Source organism: Salvelinus alpinus, chromosome 15 (genome assembly GCF_045679555.1).
Source record: "Salvelinus alpinus chromosome 15, SLU_Salpinus.1, whole genome shotgun sequence".
Lineage (NCBI taxonomy): Eukaryota > Metazoa > Chordata > Actinopteri > Salmoniformes > Salmonidae > Salvelinus > Salvelinus alpinus.
The window spans coordinates 33,106,669-33,124,897 of NC_092100.1; the positions used below are offsets into that span (position 1 = coordinate 33,106,669).

Genomic DNA, 18,229 nt, shown 5'->3' on the forward strand with positions numbered 1-18,229 from the left:
TACCCCATAGAATAGGTTAGGCCTATGGGATCAATATCTGAAGCAGGTTGACGGTCATGTAGTTGCTTCTCTTGGATTGCCTTTTCTCCTCAGCAATGTCTGCACCAACTCAATACTCTGAGAGATTCTTTATAGATGTAGTACTGTATGTGTAACAGAACACAGGCCCTTCCCCACACACACCAGAACAATTAATTTGCTGTGAAAAGCAGGCCATGACTTAACATTGTCTTCAATCTTGGCTTGGTTAAGCAGTACATAAAAGCAGTCTTTTCCGGATAGGCTCTTTTAGCTGGGGGCTTGAGCCAAGCCTAGCTCAGACTGTGGAGCGGAGTGGGGAAGAAGGGCCACCAACAGCCAAGCCTAGCTCAGACTGTGGAGCGGAGTGGGGAAGAAGGGCCACCAACAGCCAAGCCTAGCTCAGACTGTGGAGCGGAGTGGGAAAGAAGGGCCACCAACAGCCAAGCCTAGCTCAGACTGTGGAGCGGAGTGGGAAAGAAGGGCCACCAACAGCCAAGCCTAGCTCAGACTGTGGAGCGGAGTGGGAAAGAAGGGCCACCAACAGCCAAGCCTAGCTCAGACTGTGGAGCGGAGTGGGAAAGAAGGGCCACCAACAGTGAGCCTGAGTGTAGTCAGGCACACACCTGCTACCTGACACACAGTGACATGTCTGTCACTCTGTCCTCCCTCCTCTATGTCTGCTGTGAGGGCTGTATCAGCCGATCTCATGAGCAGCAGTTCACCTCCTCTCCTGGGCTGTATTGATCAGTATCATGGTTTAATCCTCCTCCTCTGTTTCCCTGTCTACCACAGTTCAATCTCCCTTTGCTCCTTCTTTCACTACCCCAGCTCACTCCTGATGCCTTTATTAACCTGTCTGGTTCATACTTCTCCCCATCTCTCATTTCCTCCATGCAAATACTGTGTATGTGTGATTGCGTACGTGTGTGTCAAATAAAATAAAATAGTTTTTGTCACATGCTTCATAAATAACTGGTGTAGACTAACAGTGAAATACTTACCTACACAACAACGCAGAGAGAAAATGAAACAATTTTTGAAAAATAATAACACCAGGAATAAATACACAACGAGTAATGATAGCTTGGCTATATACACATGGTACCAGTACCGAGTTGATGTTCAGCGGTACAAGGTAATTGAGGTAGCTACCCTATGTACATATAGGTAGGTATAAAGTGACTAGGCAACAGGATAGATAATAAACAGTAACAGCAGCATATGTGATAAGTCAGAAGAGTTAGTACAAAAAGGGTCAATGCAGATAGTTAAATAGTTAACCAATAGCTACCCGGACTAACTATTTAGCAGTGTTATGGCTTGGGGGTAAAAGCTGTTCAGAGTCCTGGTTCCAGACTGGGTGCATCAGTACAGCTTCCCGTGCAGTAACAGAGAGAACAGTCTATGAATTGGGTGGTTGACACCGCCTGGTATAGAGGTCCTGGATGGAAGGGAGCTCGGCCCCAGTGATGTACTGGGCCGTACGCACTACCCTCTGTAGCGCCTTGTGGTCGTATGCCAAACAGTTGCCATACCAAGTAGTGATGCAACCAGTCAAGATGCTCTCGATGGTGCAGCTGTAGAACTTTTTGAGGATCTGAGGGCCCATGCCAAATCTTTTCAGCCTCCTGAGGGGGACGAGGCGTTGTCGTGCCCTCTTCACGACTGTGCTGGTGTGTGTGGACCATGATAATTCCTTAGTAATGTGGACACCAAGGAACTTGAAGCTGTCAACCTGCTATACTACAGCCCTGTCTATGTTGATGGCGGCGTGCTCGGCCCTCTGTTTCCTGTACTCCACAATCAGCTTTGTCTTGCTGGCGTTGAGGGAGAGGTTGTTGTCCTGGCACCACAATGCAAGGTCTCTGACCTCCTCCTTATGGGTTGTCATCATGATCAGGCCAACCACCGTCGTGTCATCAGCAAACTTAATGTTGGTGTTGGAGTCGTGCACGGCCACGCAGTCGTGGATGAACAGGGAGTACAGGAGGAGACTAAGCATGCACCCCTGAGGGTCCCCCGTGTTGAGGGTCAGCGTGGCGGATGTGTTCTTACCTACCCTCGCCACATGGGGCGGCCCATCAGGAAGTCTAGGATCCAGTTGCAGAGGGAGGTGTTTTATCCTAGGATCCATAACTTAGTGATGAGCTTGTAGGGCACTATGGTGTTGAACGCTGACCTGTAGTCAATGAACAGCATTCTCACGTAGGTGTTGCTTTTGTCCAGGTGAGAAAAGGAAGTGTGGAGTGCAGTAGAGATTACATCATCTGTGCATCTGTTGAAGCGGAATGCAAATTGGAGTGGGTCCAGGGTGTCTGGGATGATGGTGTTGATGTGAGCCATGACCAGCCTTTCAAAGCATTTCATGGCTACGGGGCGATAGTCCTTTAGACAGGTTACCTTGGCGTTCTTGGGCGCTCTGGTGGTCTGCTTGAAACATGTAGGTATTACTGACTGGGTCAGGGAGAGGTTGAGAATGTCAGTGAAGACACTTGCCAGCTGGTCAGCGCATGCTCTGAGTACGCGTCCTGGTAATCCGTCTGGCCCTGCAGCCTTTTGAATGTTAACCTGTTTAAAGGTTTTACTCACATCGGCTACGGAGAGCGTGATCTCACAGTGGTCCGGAACAGTGTGTGTTTGTGCGTGTGTGTGTGAGTGTGTGACAACGCACATGCCCCGCCCACCCGAGGATGTCTTTTTTAGACATCTATTTGCTGTGTTTGAGGGGTGCAAAAACTTGTCACTTAAATCTTGCTGGATTGATTGCTTTCATTTTACTCCTGCGATTCTTTCATAGTCTCGCTTGTGCCTGTTGTTTCTAATGACCTGTCAAACACTCCTGTGTAATGGCTGAAATGGGCTCAATGGAATACATAGTCTTTCCTTTGAATCTATAAGAATGCAAAAGCATTGTCTGGGATTTTGTGCACTCTTACATCACAAGAAAGATAATAAATATAACTTTATCTTGATGTGTTAATTTTTTTGTGAAATTGAACAAAAAGTTATTTAAAGCTGCAATATGTAACTTTTTGGGAGACCTGACCAAATTTGATAGATCTGTCATTCTCATTGAAAGCAAGTTTAAGAAGCAGTAGATATGTTCTATGGCCACTATTTCTATGCTACCCGTTCTTAAGTTTAGTTTTTGCATCTTTTACTTTCGGTTATGTACACCAGCTTCAAACAACTGAAAATACAATATTTTATGGAAAATATATTTCACAGCGGTTTAGATGGTGCAATGATTCACTACACTATACGTGTTTGTTTTGCCACATTAACTGAAAGTAGGAGAACTATTAGAATTTTTGCAACCAGGAAATGGCTTAGCGATTTCTGAATAGTAAATCTTTAATAAAAATGTTTTTACAAATTAGATGCGCTGAAATGCAGGGTTGGGGAGTAAAGGATTACATGTAAGGGATTACCATTTTTTTTTAGCTGTTTATCCATTACGTTACCAGCTAAAATATTGAAATCAGATTACAGATACTTTTGAAAAACTAGATGATTACTTCGAGGATTACTTTTAAATTCAGAAAGGATGTTTGTGAAAAAAATCTTTGACACTTCTCTGTTTTCTCAATGACTTTCAAATCCGCATTGAAAAAAGGCGTAAATGTAAGTTTGTTTCACCTGAGCGAGTCTGACCACAAGTCAGACACCACTATGATGACACACCAAATGTGTTTGATGGATTGCGAGAAAAGAGCAGGAATAGGCATTTGCGGGATAAAGTCCAATCTATGTCTTCCACCGGTGCGGCTGCTGTCGGCATCAAAGATTATCCAATTTGAATAAACGCTTGGAGTAGGGATGGCAGCAGTGGTGTAGTCTACGGCGATATGGCTATCACTTATTATTGATATCTACATTGTGCATTGATGTGAATCACACTGCTGCTCTCATATCCATTGATTCTTGAAGAATAAAATGTATAAATGCCTCATGAGTTTAGTTCAACTGTCACACTCCATGAGAACCCAAAATATAAACTTGTTTTTCTACAATGTTTGTAAACATTGTAAATCTAAACAAACACTCATAACATGGTTAAAACAATATTTTTGATATCATGGATGGTCAGCCCTTGCATTCATAGCTCTGTCTATTAATCTGAGAGTGGTTACATTTCTCCAGGCCCATCCCTCAGCTTTTTAACAAAACAGAGGCGGGGCGCCCATTTTGTTATTGTTTCATCTGTGGATTTGCCCTTTAAACAGCTGCATATTATCAAGATATCAAAGTGTCACCAACAAAGAGGTAAACAAAAGGCCTAAGGAAAGTGCAGCATATGGCATTCATTTTTCACATGTACATAGCACTTTCAGTAGTGCTCAAAGCATGTCATTCCATGAGCGCAGCATTTATTTTTGAATTCGAATCAATGAGCCTAATCAGTCCTCCATGACAACACAATCATAAACAACAGCGTAGGGTTGGCTAATAAGTCCTTAGTTTTGGGGTCATGCTCAGGTAAAACAATTTGGCTAATCTATACTTCCATATTTCCAAGTTCTATTCTTGAAGATCAACATTTATTGGAATTACTGGAATTCCGATAGACTTTTTAGGTTTTTAATGTAAAGATATAATTTTATCATATTATTATATTTAGTAGAAAGCGATGGGTTAGAAGAAGCTTACATAACCAACCCCAAAATTTAAAATGTTACATCCATATATGGCCAGCTATGTAAACCTTAACATTGATTTGTCCTGCAATAGATGTCATTCAATTGGTAATATACATTTTTGTCTTCTTCAAAAGCCTCTTAAGGCAAACGTAATCTAAAAGTAACTGAATGTAATCAGATTACGTTACTGAGTTTGGGTAATCCAAAAATTACGTTACTGATTACAATTTTGGACAGGTAACTAGTAACTATAACAGATTACATTTAGAAAGTAATCTACTGTACCCAACTCTGCTGACATGAAAGTTAAAATGAACAATTTTATTTTTTTATTTTTTTATTTCACCTTTATTTAACCAGGTAGGCTAGTTGAGAACAAGTTCTCATTTGCAACTGCGACCTGGCCAAGATAAAGCATAGCAGTGTGAACAGACAACACAGAGTTACACATGGAGTAAACAATAAACAAGTCAATAACATGGTAGAAAAAAAGAAAAAAAGAGAATCTATATACGATGTGTGCAAAAGGCATGAGGTAGGCAATAAATCGAATAATTACAATTTAGCAGATTAACACTGGAGTGATAAATCATCAGATGATCATGTGCAAGAAGAGATACTGGTGTGCAAAAGAGCAGAAAAGTAAATAAATAAAAGCAGTATGGGGGGTGAGGTAGGTAAATTGGGTGGGTAGTTTACAGATGGACTATGTACAGCTGCAGCGATCGGTTAGCTGCTCGGATAGCAGATTTTTAAAGTTGTTGAGGGAGATAAAAGTCTCCAACTTCAGAGATTTTTGCAATTCGTTCCAGTCGCAGGCAGCAGAGAACTGGAAGGAAAGGCGTCCAAATTAGGTTTTGGCTTTAGGGATGATCAGTGAGATACACCTGCTGGAGCGCGTGCTGCGGGTGGGTGTAGCCATCGTGACCAGTGAACTGAGATAAGGCGGCACTTTACCTAGCATAGCCTTGTAGATGACCTGGAGCCAGTGGGTCTGACGACGAACATGTAGCGAGGGCCAGCCGACTAGGGCATACAGGTCGCAGTGGTGGGTCGTATAAGGTGCTTTAGTAACAAAACGAATGGCACTGTGATAAACTGCATCCAGTTTGCTGAGTAGAGTGTTGGAAGCTATTTTGTAGATGACATCGCCGAAGTCGAGGATCGGTAGGATAGTCAGTTTTACTAGGGTAAGTTTGGCGGCGTGAGTGAAGGAGGCTTTGTTGCGGAATAGAAAGCCGATTCTTGATTTGATTTTGGATTGGAGATGTTTGATATGAGTCTGGAAGGAGAGTTTGCAGTCTAGCCAGACACCTAGGTACTTATAGATGTCCACATATTCTAGGTCGGAACCGTCCAGGGTGGTGATGCTAGTCGGGCGTGCGGGTGCAGGCAGCGAACGGTTGAAAAGCATGCATTTGGTTTTACTAGGGTTTAAGAGCAGTTGGAGGCCACGGAAGGAGTGTTGTATGGCATTGAAGCTCGTTTGGAGGTTAGATAGCACAGTGTCCAAGGAAGGGCCGGAAGTATATAGAATGGTGTCGTCTGCGTAGAGGTGGATCAGGGAATCGCCCGCAGCAAGAGCAACATCATTGATGTATACAGAGAAAAGAGTCGGCCCGAGAATTGAACCCTGTGGTACCCCCATAGAGACTGCCAGAGGACCGGACAACATGCCCTCCGATTTGACACACTGAACTCTGTCTGCAAAGTAGTTGGTGAACCAGGCAAGGCAGTCATTAGAAAAACCGAGGCTACTGAGTCTGCCGATAAGAATATGGTGATTGACAGAGTCGAAAGCCTTGGCCAGGTCGATGAAGACGGCTGCACAGTAATGTCTTTTATCGATGGCGGTTATGATATCGTTTAGTACCTTGAGCGTGGCTGAGGTGCACCCGTGACCGGCTCGGAAACCGGATTGCACAGCGGAGAAGGTACGGTGGGATTCGAGATGGTCAGTGATCTGTTTGTTGACTTGGCTTTTGAAGACCTTAGATAGGCAGGGCAGGATGGATATAGGTCTGTAACAGTTTGGGTCCAGGGTGTCTCCCCCTTTGAAGAGGGGGATGACCGCGGCAGCTTTCCAATCCTTGGGGATCTCAGATGATACGAAGGAGAGGTTGAACAGGCTGGTAATAGGGGGTGCGACAATGGCGGCGGACAGTTTCAGAAATAGGGGGTCCAGATTGTCAAGCCCAGCTGATTTGTATGGGTCCAGGTTTTCCAGCTCTTTCAGAACATCTGCTATCTGGATTTGGGTAAAGGAGAAGCTGGGGAGGCTTGGGCGAGTAGCAGCGGGGGGGGCGGGGCTGTTGGCCAAGGTTGGAGTCGCCAGGAGGAAGGCATGGCCAGCCATTGAGAAATGCTTGTTGAAGTCTTCGATTATCACGGATTTATCGGTGGTGACCGTGTTACCTAGCCTCAGTGCAGTGGGCAGCTGGGAGGAGGTGCTCTTGTTCTCCATGGACTTTACAGTATCCCAGAACTTTTTGGAGTTAGAGCTACAGGATGCGAATTTCTGCTTGAAAAAGCTGGCCTTTGCTTTCCTGACTGACTGCGTGTATTGGTTCCTGACTTCCCTGAACAGTTGCATATCGCGGGGGCTCTTCGATGCTATTGCAGTTCGCCACAGGATGTTTTTGTGCTGGTCGAGGGCAGTCAGGTCTGGAGTGAACCAAGGGCTATATCTGTTCTTGGTTCTGCATTTTTTGAACGGAGCATGCTTGTCTAATATGGTGAGGAAGTAACATTTAAAGAATGACCAGGCATCCTCAACTGACGGGATGAGGTCAATATCCTTCCAGGGTACCCGGGCCAGGTCGATTAGAAAGGCCTGCTCGCAGAAGTGTTTTAGGGAGCGTTTGACAGTGATGAGGGGTGGTCGTTTGACCGCGGACCCGTGGCGGATACAGGCAATGAGGCAGTGATCGCTGAGATCTTGATTGAAGACAGCAGAGGTGTATTTGGAGGGCAGGTTGGTCAGGATAATGTCTATTAGGGTGCCCATGTTTACGGATTTAGGGTTGTACCTGGTGGGTTCCTTGATGATTTGTGTGAGATTGAGGGCATCAAGCTTGGATTGTAGGACTGCCGGGGTGTTAAGCATATCCCAGTTTAGGTCACCTAACAGAACAAACTCTGAAGCTAGATGGGGAGCGATCAATTCACAGATGGTGTCCAGGGCACAGCTGGGAGCTGAGGGGGGTCGGTAGCAGGCGGCAACAGTGAGAGACTTATTTCTGGAGAGATTAATTTTTAAAATTAGAAGTTCGAACTGTTTGGGCATAGACCTGGAAAGTATGACAGAACTTTGCAGGCTATCTCTGCAGTAGATTGCAACTCCTCCCCCTTTGGCAGTTCTATCTTGACGGAAAGTGTTATAGTTGGGTATGGAAATCTCAGAATTTTTGGTGGCCTTCCTAAGCCAGGATTCGGACACGGCAAGGACATCAGGATTGGCAGAGTGTGCTAAAGCGGTGAGTAAGGCAAACTTAGGGAGGAGGCTTCTGATGTTGACATGCATGAGGCCAAGGCTTTTTCGATCACAGAAGTCAACAAATGAGGGTGACTGGGGACATGCAGGGCCTGGGTTTACCTCCACATCACCCGAGGAACAGAGGAGTAGTAGGATGAGGGTGCGGCTAAAGGCTATCAAAACTGGTCGCCTAGAGCGTTGGGGACAAAGAATAAAAGGAGCAGATTTATGGGCGTGGTAGAATAGATTCTGGGCATAATGTGCAGACAGGGGTATGGAGGGGCGCGGGTACAGCGGAGGCAAGCCCAGGCACTGGGTGATGATAAGAGAGGTTGTATCTCTGGACATGCTGGTCTCAATGGGTGAGGTCACCGCATGTGTGTGGGGTGGGACAAAGGGGGTATCAGAGGTACGGAGAGTGGAACTACAGGGTCCATTGCAAACCAAAACAATGATAATGAAAACTAGCCTGAACAACAGTATGCAAGGCATATTGATATTTGAGAGAGACATACAATAAGGCATAAAGTGATTGCAGGTCTTGATTGGGAGAGCTAGCTAAAACAACAGGTAAGATAACAGCAGCAATAACAGGGTGCTAGTCTAACACAGCAACAACAGGTAAAAATGGCGACGACTAGGCAGAGAGGGTCGGATTAACTACACACAGATCCTGAGTTAAAGCACAGAGCCGACAGATAAAACACAAATAAACAGAATGGAGTACCGTGAATTAATGGACAGTCAAGCATGCATCAGCTATGTAGCCAAGTGATCATAGTGTCCAGGGGGCAGCCGTAGATGGAGCAGGGAGGCCTCCACTAAGCTAGCACGCGGCGTTTAAAGTTTAAAGTTAGTAGCCCGGGGGGTGGTCTGCTCAGACGGAGGGGGTCTGCTCAGACGTGGTCGTGTCGACAGAGAATCCAGAGAATCCAAGCCGAATGGCGAAAGAGAGGTTGTGAATTGTAGAATTGTGTTTGCTAACTGGTGCTAGCTTCGTGGCAGTGGCGCTAACTGCGCTAGCTGCAAGCTAGCTGTGAGGATCAGAAGTAGTGGCTCAGGGATTACGGCAGGTTATAGTGATATTATGTCTGATTTTCAAACAATTTAAAGTATGTTTAGCTAGTTGTAATCTAGAGCCAAGCGTGTTGAATTTTAATCCGAGGGTATCATGCTATTTACAAACTTTTTGAATTATGCAAGATAACGTGACAGTAATTTATGAGGCAGTCTGGACAGCGCAGGTGAGTGCAGATAGGGTAGACAGAGCAAGTGTTTGTTGGTTGCATCCCTGTTCCACACCTTTATGTTAATTCATATATGCAAATACACCCTGGTGTAGTTATGTAAATGAGGCACATATAATTGTCTTTATTTGAACACAAAATACTTAAAAAATACATGCTACAATGATAAAATGTATATATGAGTGCATTTACTGAATTCCCACCAAAATCCATGTGCTCTAATTCAGTTAATATCAGACGGATTAAAACAAATCTAAAGGTTTGGAGTATCTTTATCCATTGTCCGTTCATTTACTTGAAAACTTTTAACAATTTCAATGACTGTTGCTAGTGTGTGTGTGCGTGTAGATCTTGAAGTATTGCCTGTTAATGTATGGGCTATGACCGGCTGAGACTGAGGGAATTTCCCTCTCTCACTCACAGTGTTTTACCACTGATACTACTTCACTTGCTCATAAATACTTAAAGTCTTCAGTACTCTAGGTTTAAAATGATTTCTGAGTTCTGAGCTTTCTGAGCTTCGAGTAATCCATCATGGCCAATTGCAATGCTTCCAGACAGGGTTTCTCTTTACCATTTTATTACATTAATACCTTTCCTCCTTGCTGGAAGGATCACTTTAAATTAATTATGAAACCATACACATTAAATTAGCCTTTTTAATCCAGAACCTAACACCAGTGTTTCCTAGAAAAAGTGCTGTGTTAGTGTGCTACCCTTTCAAATAGCTGTGGCAGACAGGCCAATAAATGCAGCCTGGTCTCAGTAGACGTAACATAGTCAACATCAATCCGGGACACTCAAATTAGTATGATACGTTACGTTTGGTATGGTTACATAAGACCGAAGGTTACTTAAGGCAAAATCGAAAGTTGGGTGTTTGGTCGGGGTGGATGGATGGATGGATGGATGGATGGATGGATGGATGTATTAATGGATGGATGGATGTATTAACGTGAACAATGTTTTTTATAGCATAAGTATAAAACAGGGAGGCACAATTTATAGTCCAATATTTACACATGTTTTCGGGAAGGGCGGATTGGGGGCATGTGTTTAAATTGTGCAGTATTTAGCAATAATAATAAAAGTCTGGTTGCAGCAGTTGTAATGTGTGTGTAGCATGTTTAGTGTGTGTATGTGCGTGCGTGTGCGCTTGAGTGAGTGCATGTGTGTTAAGGTGCGGAGAGGCAGTGCAGGTGGTCAGTCCAGTTCAAGCGTTCAGCAGTCTGATGGCTTGTAAATAAAAACTGTTTCTGAGCCTGTTGGTATCAGACCTCATGCTGCGATACCGTCTGCTCGACGGTGAGGGAATGAACAGCTGGGATGGGTGGGGTCCTTGATGATGCTTCGGGCCTTCCTCAGGCAACATTTCGAGTAGATGTCCTGGATGAGTGTGAGCACGGTCCCAGTGATGTACTGGGCCATCTTCACCTGGGCCTGGAAATTCCCATACCAGACCGTGATGTAACCGGTCAGGACGCTTTTGATGGTGCAGCGGTAGTATTTGGAGAGGACCCGGGGTGGCATGCCAAATTTCTTTAGCCGCCTTAGGAAGTAGAGACGCTGTTGCACCCTCTTGACGAGAGTGGTGGTGTTGTTGGTCCATGATCGGTGATGTGGACACCTAAAACTGCTGACTCTCTCTACTGCAGTCCCGTTGATGTGGATCGGGGTGTGTTCCCTCCTCTACTTCCAGAAGTCAACAATCAACTCCTTTGTTTTGCTGATGTTGAAACATATTTCAATCAGTATTCTCAAAACAGTCTTGCAGCATTGAGTCACACATGTAACGTGAGATACTGGCCCTACTGGCCAATGAATGTATTTTCTGCTATCACATAGAAGCTTCCTCTAATTCCCTGTCACCTCCAGTGTTGAGCTCCTAATCTGTTGGCATGGCTTGGATCAGAGTGACAGGCAGTGGTGCAGTGGGCAGCAGTGTGTGCCAGTTCGCCCCTGGGATTGCTCATTGACACAGCATGGCCCTGCTCCAACCCCCAACCCCTCTGCTGATCTTGGCACCAGGTGGACAGGATATCCAGTCCTCCACCGGAGGTCCAGCTGTAGCCGCAAACTGGCTCATCTCACTGGGCCTCTCTCACTCTCTTGCTCTGGCTCCCCTTCCCCCTCTCTCTCTTTTCTCTCTCTAACCCTCTCTGTACAGCCCCAGTGCTTTCAAAAATAACTGCCTCTCTGTCTGTTTGCCTGTTCTGTCCTGAAGACTGGAAGTAGAATCTTTCTTCCTCTCTTGTGCTAAAAGACGGACATTGGCAATGGGATTTCTTCACTCGGGGACAGGTGACAATGACAAAGTGCTGTTTTTCAGAGGACATGCATCTTTCACTGTCTGCCCCTAAGAAGCTCTCTCACTGGAAATATCAGAGTAGTTTTGTCTGTGTAAAATACAGAGTAGTGACAGGGAGGGAAAGCCCTGTCTGCCTCGCACAGATCTGCCATTATTTATTGACCATAAATCTCTGGGAGCCTGTCTCTGGCCTAGCGTCTGGTAGGAGGGACACAGAGGAGAGGTTGGATTTAAGATAGACACAATGTATCCAGACAAAGGCCTAACTCACCTGGGAAATGCCACTCTTATCTGCACACTGATGGAAATGCATGGCCGTTTAGATTTTAGAGGGAGGGGGATCACTGGAACCTACTGTCAGATCACTGGGGAATGGATGGCAGTGTGCATGAATGACTGACATATGGGTCATGAGATGTAAAGGTGATATTACGGATCCGACCCACACCCTGTTACCACCTACTCCATCCCTGTCAGAAGAGAGAGAAACAGAAAAACCCAGTAGTGTATGAATATTGTCATGGAAATCAGATGAAGCCATCATCATCCTGCGAGCAATCATATTTTGGGCTGTGAATGAGGAGAGATGAGGAGGTCTGTGGCCTCCAGATGGTGTGGATACAGCCCCACTGAAGCTCTCTGAGAGCCACAAGATGAGGTCACACAGCCAGCCAGCTTGAAGGTGGCTGGAACACAACACAACACAACAGAACAGTCTGCTCCCAGAGGGATGAGGCACACTGAGCACAGAGATCTGGTTTGGAAATATCTTTATATCTCTAATTAAAGAGATCATAAAAAGTTTGAGTTCTATGGCTTCAACATACTGCTCAGCTCTCAAAACTGCCAAATACATCTTGTTTGTAAAGCTGAGTAAATATGGCCATGTGGTGAGTGGTGCCACAAGGCAAACACAAGCGCTGTGTGATTCTAGAGCACTAATTTCTCACACTGTTGTTTGAGTTTTGATTAAACTTTAGTTGGTCAATTCAACAAATGCTCAAACAAACATTGTCACAAATCAGTAGTATGTATGTGTGGATGTGTAATATTGTGTTATTTGTGCCTGATTGGAACTGTGTCCTATGCTGACTCAGAGTATAACACCAAGTAGAAAGCACTTCTCAATGACTCCACTTGTCACGATCGTTGTTGTAAGAATCGGACCAAAATGCAGCGTGGTTTGGGCTCATCATCTTTTATTCTGAGAACCGGCACAAAAACAAGAAAGAAAGAAAAAATAAACTAACGTGCAGCTTTGTCGTGCTCAAAGGCAACAATACAAAAACAAGATCCCACAACAAACAGGTGGGAAAAGGCTGCCTAAATATGATCCCCAATCAGAGACAACGATAGACAGCTGCCTCTGATTGGGAACCATACCAGGCCAACATAGAAATAACAAAACTAGAGTACCCACCCTAGTCACACCCCAACCTAACCCAATTTCAGAATAAAAGGCTCTCTAAGGTCAGGGCGTGACACCACTGTACTGTACTGTCTGTCATAGAGTAGAGGTAGGCAACTAGATTCAGCCTCCGGCCGATTCTTTTTTTGTAATGTTTGTTTTTAAACAAAAACATACATAGACAAAAACAATAGTCCACTTAACATTTACATACATTTCCACATATATTAATGAAATTACAGGTGCTCAGACCCACATGTTCCCACCGTATCCACACCCAGTGTTGTTTCTAATGCTTGTAAGTCTTTGCCCCATAGGACTTCATATTGTGTTACATTGTTTCTGTCTGTAGACAGATTTTTTTCAATATTTAAATAATGTCGGAGCAGATGGTCAGGGGGGCGGAACATAATTATAATTTGAACACTGCAAATTGACTACAACAAAGCCCAATAAGAGATTGTATTTGAAAATAGCAATAATTTCATACCTTGATTACATTGAGGCATGATCACAGATGTCTTTTTTTAATTAGCGGGAACACTTGGGAACAGACTTCCTAAATTAAACACATTTTTTGCTGAATTCCTGACAATTTTTACAACAACAAAAAAAATCGCTTGCAAGCCTGTTTTGGCCCACGGGCCGCCTGTTGCCGGCCCCTGACATAGAGGTTTGAAAGAGAACTAATAAATTTGAATACATGTCCTTCTCTGATTTGCATTTAATGACATTCTCCTTTGTCTCTGCATTCCACCCCCTCCTCTCTGTCTCTCTGGTGTCAGGTCTAACTGGCTGAAGCCGTGCTGTGGGCGGAGGGCAGCCCCGTGGCAGGTGTGTCTGCTAAGTGCTGGCTTTAACTGTTTCCTGGTGGCCTGTGTCATCCTGGTGGTGGTGCTGCTGTGTCTGGAGCTGCTCATCGACACCAAGCTCCTGCAGTGTGAGTGACCCTGGAACTGTCTCTGTATTAGAACATGGATCTTCTGGACTTGTTTTCATGCAATGACAATTTAAAAGGGCTAGACTTCTGCAACTTAAACTGTCACAAAGATTGTGATGGAAGATACACAAAATGTGATTTGACCCCTAGTGAAGTTAAGACATACAAAACAGCTGTGGTAAAGTATGTTGGAATATACAATAATGCACATCTGCTGTTATGGATGTAGATAATATTGGCCCTAGGCCTGTTGTATAATACTGTTTGATAATGCAGTGGCAGTGACAGGTCCAGGACCTGGAGCTGTGATCTCTCCTCTCTATAAAAACAGTATAATGCAGTGGCAGTGACAGGTCCAGGACCTGGGGCTGTGATCTCTCCTCTCTATAAAAACAGTATAATGCAGTGGCAGTGACAGGTCCAGGACCTGGGGCTGTGATCTCTCCTCTCTATAAAAACAGTATAATGCAGTGACAGTGACAGGTCCAGGACCTGGGGCTGTGATCTCTCCTCTCTATGATATCAGCCTCATTAGTAAGCACAGTGTCAGGTGGTCTAATGCCACTGTGACCCGTCTCACATGGAGATGACCTCATCTGCATCCTCTGGCTCTGGGGAGGGAGGTGTCCTCATCTATCATGGGGATAAGGTCAGGAGTCATCACCTCTATGGTGTCACAAGCTCTATGAAGGATGATACTGTAGGGCCTCCATCATGTCAATGTGGATGTATTTTAATGCATTCAAGTCTTTACAAGTCCCTGGAGGCAGATTTAAGAGACGGGACAGTTGGGAGGGAAATATAAATGAATGGGGTGATTAAGGTTGTCTGTCTGCTGGGTGAATGTACGGAGAGAGGGAGGGATGGAGGAAGATGAATGGACTGATGGACAGATCAGTGAACACAGCAAACAAAGACAGATGGGAAGGGAGGTGGCGTGTGAAGAGGAAGAGGAATGCTGTAGTTGACAGCCAAATGCAGTATGATGCTGGCCACAATTAGGCGGATGAATAGACAGGCATTCAGACAAACCTGTGCGTGCGCACGTGCGTGTGAATGTATGTGTCCTGGCCTGTATGTCTGTGATTGTGTGTCCGTCTCCAGTATTTAACAAAGTATCTGAACCTCTAAATGAATCTCTAAATGTTGTCTATTCTGTGCTGTCTTCATAGTTAACAACGCGTTGCAGTTTGCCAGCATTATCCACTGGATCAGCCTGGTCATTCTGTCTGTGTTCTTTGCTGAGGTGAGCCCCTCTCCCTTCTCTCTCCCCCACTGTGGCAGCAGGCTCACTTACAGCTGATGCAGCCAAGGGTTGATTTAATGCTATAGTGTGCAGTATGAGACAAAGGTGAGCTAGAGAGGTGCAGTGGTGTATCCTGATTACAACATCCTATTATAGCCTGCCCTTTCCCCCATCAACACATTATCGACTTATTAGGGTTTTGTGAGATCCAGCAAGGTCTAAGCAAGTAATTTATTCATTAAAAAAACAAAAAGGGAAACACAGTTAACTTCCAGTAATTCTACACATTTTGCCAATGGACAGAAGAAAAATCTGTCAAATGTAAGAACAGTAGCTATTTCTTTTGCTCCTCATGTTTGTTCACTACATTACAGCCTCCTCTCTCTCACTCATTCCAATACAATTTCCCTTCACAACATGCTATGAGTGTTGGTTCCTCTTGATATATTGTGTCGATCCTCAACACAATCACTTTATGTCAAATGCAGATAGAGCTTTTCCGCTGCCCCGTAGATTTTAACTAACATTAGAGACTCAGGTAAATCGTATTGATTACCATTTCCTCAGACATAGCAGCACTTATCTTAATTATTCTCTGTTCATCAGTCTGCTGCTCCATTTGGTCGAGAGATGTGTTTTAGTTATCAATGAAAGCTAACCCTTAGTGATTCATGTAACTATTGGATGTGGCAAGGCAGCTTCATCTCAGGTGAAACCCTGAATCTGTGAAAAGAAGAGAAAAAGAGAGAAAAAGAAGAGAAACATGGAAAAAGTGAGGAAAAGAGAGGAGAGTAGTGCAGTAGCTTTCTGCAGCCCCTGCTGAGTCAGCTCTAGCTAGTGCAGGGTGCTGTGTGCATCTCTAATTGTTTGGATGAAATCCGACCGCTGTGGTAGTGAACTGGATTAATATAATGTCATTGATGAATTACCTGTGGATAGATGAAAGAAAACTGAATCACAACTGCAATTCACTTTTTCTGAGACATTAAGATTTTTAGGGGGATGTTTACAACTAAAGGAAATATGAATTATATCGCTATGCTTCTCTCCCCCACTCTCTCTCCCTTTTTTCCCTACCTCTCCCCACTCCCATCTCCCTTTTTTCCCTACCTCTCCCTCCCCCTCTTTCTTTCCCTCCCTCTCTCAGACGGTGTTCAGGATTGTGGTGCTGGGGATCTGGGATTACATTGAGAACAAAGTGGAGGTAAGCTCCCTGGGGGGGCATTAGTCCTGAGGTGGGGCTCTGAACACCCCACCACTTCCACTGCAATGTCATTCTCCCAATGTCAGGCCTCAGCCTGGAAACCACCCACAGACCCGGAGGAACGAACTGTATTGGAACACTCACTGACACTGGGAGATGTTCATGTTTTTTCATTCATATATTGTTCAAAAAAGGAAGTCTCCATTGTCTGCTTGCAAATATTATTTGTTTGTGTGTGTGGTGTGTTCCTGTCTGTGTGTGTGCATGTGCGTGTGCATGTGCGTGTGTGTAGGTGTTTGATGGTGCAGTCATAGTGCTGTCGCTGGCCCCCATGGTGGCCTCAACGGTGGCCAACGGCCCCAGCAGCCCCTGGGACGCCATTGGCCTCATCATCACCCTGCGCATCTGGAGGATCAAGAGGATAATCGACGGTGAGGCTGGGAGGGCCACAGGGGGATGGAGGGGGCATTGGGTGCAGTTTCCTCTGTATCATGTCCTTTACTGTCAGGTTGCAGAGATGCAGCAATAATATTTCTGCAGCTCCACCCCTATGGATGACATCATTATCCCAACTTGCTTTTAACTGAGCTTTACAGAGCATTTTTTGCCATGCTTATTACAAACTGCAATCAATACTTGCTTTACAACAGTGACAAATACATACATAATCTGCTACAGATACACACGTTGTACTGACTCTAAATGAATTATTTTACAAGAATGTTACGCCCTCTTGTGGTGATTCTGTGTTCAGCTAATGATTAGCACAAATACATTCGGTCAACCTCATGCTTCAACCTATGTATTTATAGCCACTATGCTGCATCAGTTGGGCTACAGGTGATATTGCTTATTGTTAAATAACACATCATCCTGATAATATGGACCAATATGTGGTTAGGCAATATATATTTTTTTGGGGGGGGGGGTATATTTGAATTTTATTTTCATTATTTTGCAGTAGAAAAGTCACCAGGGCTGCGTTCAGTACGATAAAGCGTAATGCAACGTTCAATTAAACGGAAATTGTGCCTTTCTGAACGACCAGTTGAAAAACAGGGAGGGGTTGGGTTGTGGGTTCAAAATGCACCGCTGCCCTTCAAATACGTCAGTCATTGCTTCAAGCCACACCCACCAAATGGAGCAAACGTAGGCTACCTCAAAGCCTGTTCAAATCAAATCAAATGGGGCCTACTACAGATATATAAAATAAAGTTGTGTCAGTGTGAATGTGTTTACCCCTACATAGCAGTCTGTCCTGTGTTCTGTCCCAGCCTACGTGCTGCAGGTGAAGGTGGAGATGGAGATGGAGATCCAGCAGTATGAGAAGGCCAAGGCTGTCAGGGAGGAGCAGCTGGAGAGACTCACCCAGATCTGCCAGGAGCAGGCAGTATGTTCACACACCTCCTACGTACTGACCGTGCCTGTCATACACATCTCCAACCAGCAGAAGGCAGCAACTTGCCAAGAATGAAAAGACGTTCACTTCTAATACCTTTTGTATAGATTTGAGAAAACAAAACACATTCAAATCCAAACATTTATGTGCGGAATAACCAAACCTTTAATCTGACAAACACTGAGTAGGGTCACACTGACCCTTGAACACATAAATACATTACATATCCTTAGGAGGAGCTAGTATCAGGTTCTGTATTCAGTCAATGTTTCACAACGTTCCTGTTATTCCCATCCTGGGGTTTACATTCAGAAAAAGGATCCAGTCACATTTGTACACAT

General features: G+C 44.7%; 1 protein-coding gene across 2 annotated transcripts in view; it reads left to right on the forward strand.

Annotated features, from left to right (window-relative positions):
• The window catches only part of LOC139539935 (transmembrane protein 266-like), a 96,985-nt gene that overhangs the window by 67,197 nt on the left and 11,559 nt on the right, over positions 1 to 18,229 (forward strand). For both annotated transcript variants that reach the window (XM_071343369.1, XM_071343370.1), the window contains 5 exons: positions 13,885 to 14,039; positions 15,212 to 15,285; positions 16,433 to 16,489; positions 16,782 to 16,920; positions 17,764 to 17,879. In XM_071343369.1, the coding sequence (XP_071199470.1) occupies positions 13,885 to 14,039; positions 15,212 to 15,285; positions 16,433 to 16,489; positions 16,782 to 16,920; positions 17,764 to 17,879 (541 nt within the window). The remainder of the gene's footprint in view (positions 1 to 13,884; positions 14,040 to 15,211; positions 15,286 to 16,432; positions 16,490 to 16,781; positions 16,921 to 17,763; positions 17,880 to 18,229) is intronic.